This window comes from Alligator sinensis, unplaced genomic scaffold (assembly GCF_000455745.1).
Source record: "Alligator sinensis unplaced genomic scaffold, ASM45574v1 scaffold233_2, whole genome shotgun sequence".
NCBI lineage: Eukaryota > Metazoa > Chordata > Crocodylia > Alligatoridae > Alligator > Alligator sinensis.
The window spans coordinates 3,317,269-3,320,774 of NW_005841941.1; the positions used below are offsets into that span (position 1 = coordinate 3,317,269).

General features: G+C 42.0%; 1 protein-coding gene across 4 annotated transcripts in view; it reads left to right on the forward strand.

The window, feature by feature from the left end:
* The window catches only part of BARD1 (BRCA1 associated RING domain 1), an 81,051-nt gene that overhangs the window by 62,442 nt on the left and 15,103 nt on the right, over positions 1-3,506 (forward strand). For all 4 annotated transcript variants that reach the window (XM_014518196.2, XM_025199373.1, XM_025199374.1 and 1 more), the window contains one exon: positions 2,322-2,414. In XM_014518196.2, the coding sequence (XP_014373682.1) occupies positions 2,322-2,414 (93 nt within the window). The remainder of the gene's footprint in view (positions 1-2,321; positions 2,415-3,506) is intronic.

The window sequence follows — 3,506 nt, forward strand, 5'->3', positions numbered from 1 at the left end:
TCACTTCACCCATCTGGTATCCTTTTCCATAATTTCTAGCTTTTAAACATTTGCAAATGAGGTATTTTTGTTTTCCTTAGGTGCTTTAGTCATCAGGTTATTCTAGTATTGCACTTCAGCTTCAGGGTATTTCTTGTTTTTGGTTGTCAGTTTGGAAGCAGTTTTGGTAGAGACTGGTGCCAGCAGCCAGTCTGCTCATGCTGGTGTTCTGGCCACAGCACCTGCCTTTGTCCTTGTATTTTTGATGCCTCAGCACAACAGCTCTGATGTTTGTCATACCTTTGCATCTTTCTTGGCAATCCATCACTGAAATTGGGGAGCTCAGCCTCTCCTCTCATGTTTTGGCTGTTCAGTTTATGGCACTTGGCTATTCCATTTCAGCCTTCCCCTCTTGTTTTTTTGCATCCATTTTGTTATGGATGTCTTAGATATGATCCTACGACACTAACAAGGTTGTCTGTCTGCGTCACAAAGGTAGTGAGGGTGGCTGCTGACAGACGTGGAGAAAAAACCAAACGCATGCTTTCCCGGAAGAAGCAGTGTGTTAGTTCTACCCGGCTGCCCAGAATCTGTACAGATTGGGTGCCTCAACAGGGCTTTTTGGCACTTTTGTCTGAAGCCGATTCAATCAGCTATTAGGTAAAAGCACAAAAAAAGCCCTACTAAAGCAGAGGTTCCCAACCAGTGGGCCGCAGCCCGGTACCAGGCCGCAAAGTGTTGGCTGCCGGGTTGTGGCACGAGTCCCCTGCATGGACCCCCATCTGTCTACCCGGGCAAGCAGCTTCCACTGCTGATAGTCACATGCGGGGTTAAAGCTGGGCAGCGGGGCAGCCCTGGGAGGGAGGCAGCCAGCTCTGTGCGCCCTGTCCTACTCCCATACCAGTCTGCAGTATAAAACAGGTTGAACCACTGTACTAAAGTGTCCAATCTGTTACAGACTTTGGGTGAGCTGGGTCCAGCTAATGCCATGCCTCTTCTGGGCATGCACTGTGCTTGGCATGGGACTGCGCTGAGTTTAAATAAAACACTAGGGTTTGGTTTTGTTTTTTTCACGTCTGCAAACAACCAGTTAGTCTACCTTGGAATGCACCATGGAAGTCATAGATTGCTGGATACTGCCTCTGTACTTCCAGATCATGGAGAAATGTCCTGGAACCTTCCTTGACTTCCATAAGATGGGGGACTCCTGAGACCCTGCATGAAGCAGAAAACCTGATGGTTTAGGATTCTGATGATTTTTTTTTTTTTGTCCTGCATGTATTAATGTCATCACAGCTCCCCTATAAAAGGCCAGTGTATTGGCTTTAACATCAAAGTGGTTTACACCACCACTTCTACGGGTACTTTGGGAGCTCTGGTATTTGGAATTGATGGTTCTCTGCTCTGGCTAGCCTACTGAGGCAGGTCTTGAGGAAACCAGCACTTCTGCAGCGTGCTGTTACTAAAGCCCCTTAACTTTAGGCAGCTAGTATTACTCTCTTTCTGTTTTAAAAAGGAGAGGGCCTTACCTGCTAAAACTGAACCAGCTTTAGAGTTGCTGCATGTTGTACTTTCTTCTGAGCCCTCTTTCATGCTTGCTTAGTGGCAGTGCTACACAGCTTTTAAAGAGAGGCAGATCTATTGACCTGTAGCATGATGAAAATACCAGTGTGACAGGTTCTCTCAACAGCAACCTTTCTATGCAGTTTGCAGATCTTCTTTATTTAAGGTGGTTATGCATAATTGCACCTTGATAATGCCTTAAAAAATGTCATGAAATACCTCATTGATTTAGCTTATTCTTTGAAGAGCTTCACCAACTGTGTTAAAGTTAAGAGGGACTCTCACCTGCATTCAGCTCAGCTGCTGCCATCTGTAAAGCCTAAAATTGTTAGCTGGGAGAGTACCATCATACTTGTCCCAAAATACTGAAAATCTGTAATAAGTCTTGGAATATTATCATCAAAGATGATGCAATTTTATGTCACTTACGTTCTTCCTTCTATTAATTGTGTAGCTAACAGAAGGTTCAAGTTGCACCAGCACTAAAAAAGCTGGTTTTGCTTTTTTATTTTGTTCCTCTTGCAGCATTTTTAATTCAGCATTACTACATTTTTAATTTTACCCTCTTACACATATTTTAGAAATGAAAGTTTGAATGGAATAACAATATTTGAATGGAATAACAAAATTGTATATTTGGGGCATGGAGAAGAGTGATTGATTAAAATGGGAAAGGAAGAGTTTCACGAAGGGTGGGTGATTGAGTTTGAAATAAAACTTACAGATGGGGTTGTATTTATATGCTTGTAGGCTTTCTTACATATAACTTTTTATTCTAGTGACTCACGTTATTGTCCCTGATGATTCAATCCGAAGTACTTTCAAATATATGATGGCTGTTCTGTCTGGATGTTGGGTCTTGAAATTTGAATGTAAGTCGTTTAAATGTTTCGGGGGGGGTTTTGTTTTGTTTTGTTTTTTTTAACCCAAAAATGTTTAGCACCAAGGTGAATATATGAGAAAATTTAGTTTCTTTTTCAGAAACTTGTCTGAAGTATAAATGCAGTATAACCTCATAAATCTGGAAGTCAAAAATCCGGAATTATCAAAACTGCAGCACTTTTTAAAGCTATACTCCATCTGGGAGTAGCGGCAGGCGGTCCCTAGAGCAGTGGAGGGGGAAGCTTGCACATGGCGGCTGCCGCTGCCATCCACCTCCCCGCGCCACCACTCTGTGTGCAGCCACTGCTCCAGGACTGGCCAGCACTCTGGTTTCAAAAATCCAGAATTTTCACATTTCCGGCAGGTACTCAGTCCCAAGCATGCCAGATTTATGAGGTTATACTGTATATTGACTTAACCACAAAACTTTATCTTATGGATGACAGGAATTTAAGTTTAAATATAATTGCTGCTTCTGTGGAAAATGTGTACCATGTCATTTTTAATCAGATACTATTGACTTAGTCATTCCCTGCATGCAAATAAGGGATGCATTTGTTCACTGCTCAACACTGAGCGTTCCAACCCCATTAATAAACTAAATGTTCTAATATGCACTTTATAGCATTAAGCTTAAATGTTTTAAGTGACTGTAAGGGCTGATTTGGTTTTTACTATTATTCCTTCTGCTGAGAAGGATTAAAGGACTGGTTAACAGCAAAAGCAGTAAAACATGTGGATCCAGCCTTTATTTTACATGCATGCTAGCCCCTGTTGAAGTTGGTGGGGCACTTTTTCCTTCTGTCTTGGTACAGTGTCATTGCCTGTGAAGAAGGTAGGTTTAATGGATAGAAATTTTGGCTATCAAGGCCTAAACCTGGGATTCACTGAATATTAACAATGGATATACTGTAGATATACTGCCTACTTCACCTTTATGTGCAGGTCTCCCAAAATAGTAACTTAAATGCAAGGGGAATGATGGTGATACGGTCTGTTACAAGTATGAGTAGCTTCTCTCTGAACAACTTTGACATATTAAGAAATGTGGCATCCAGGCGTTTTGGAAGTTTTTCCTGCTG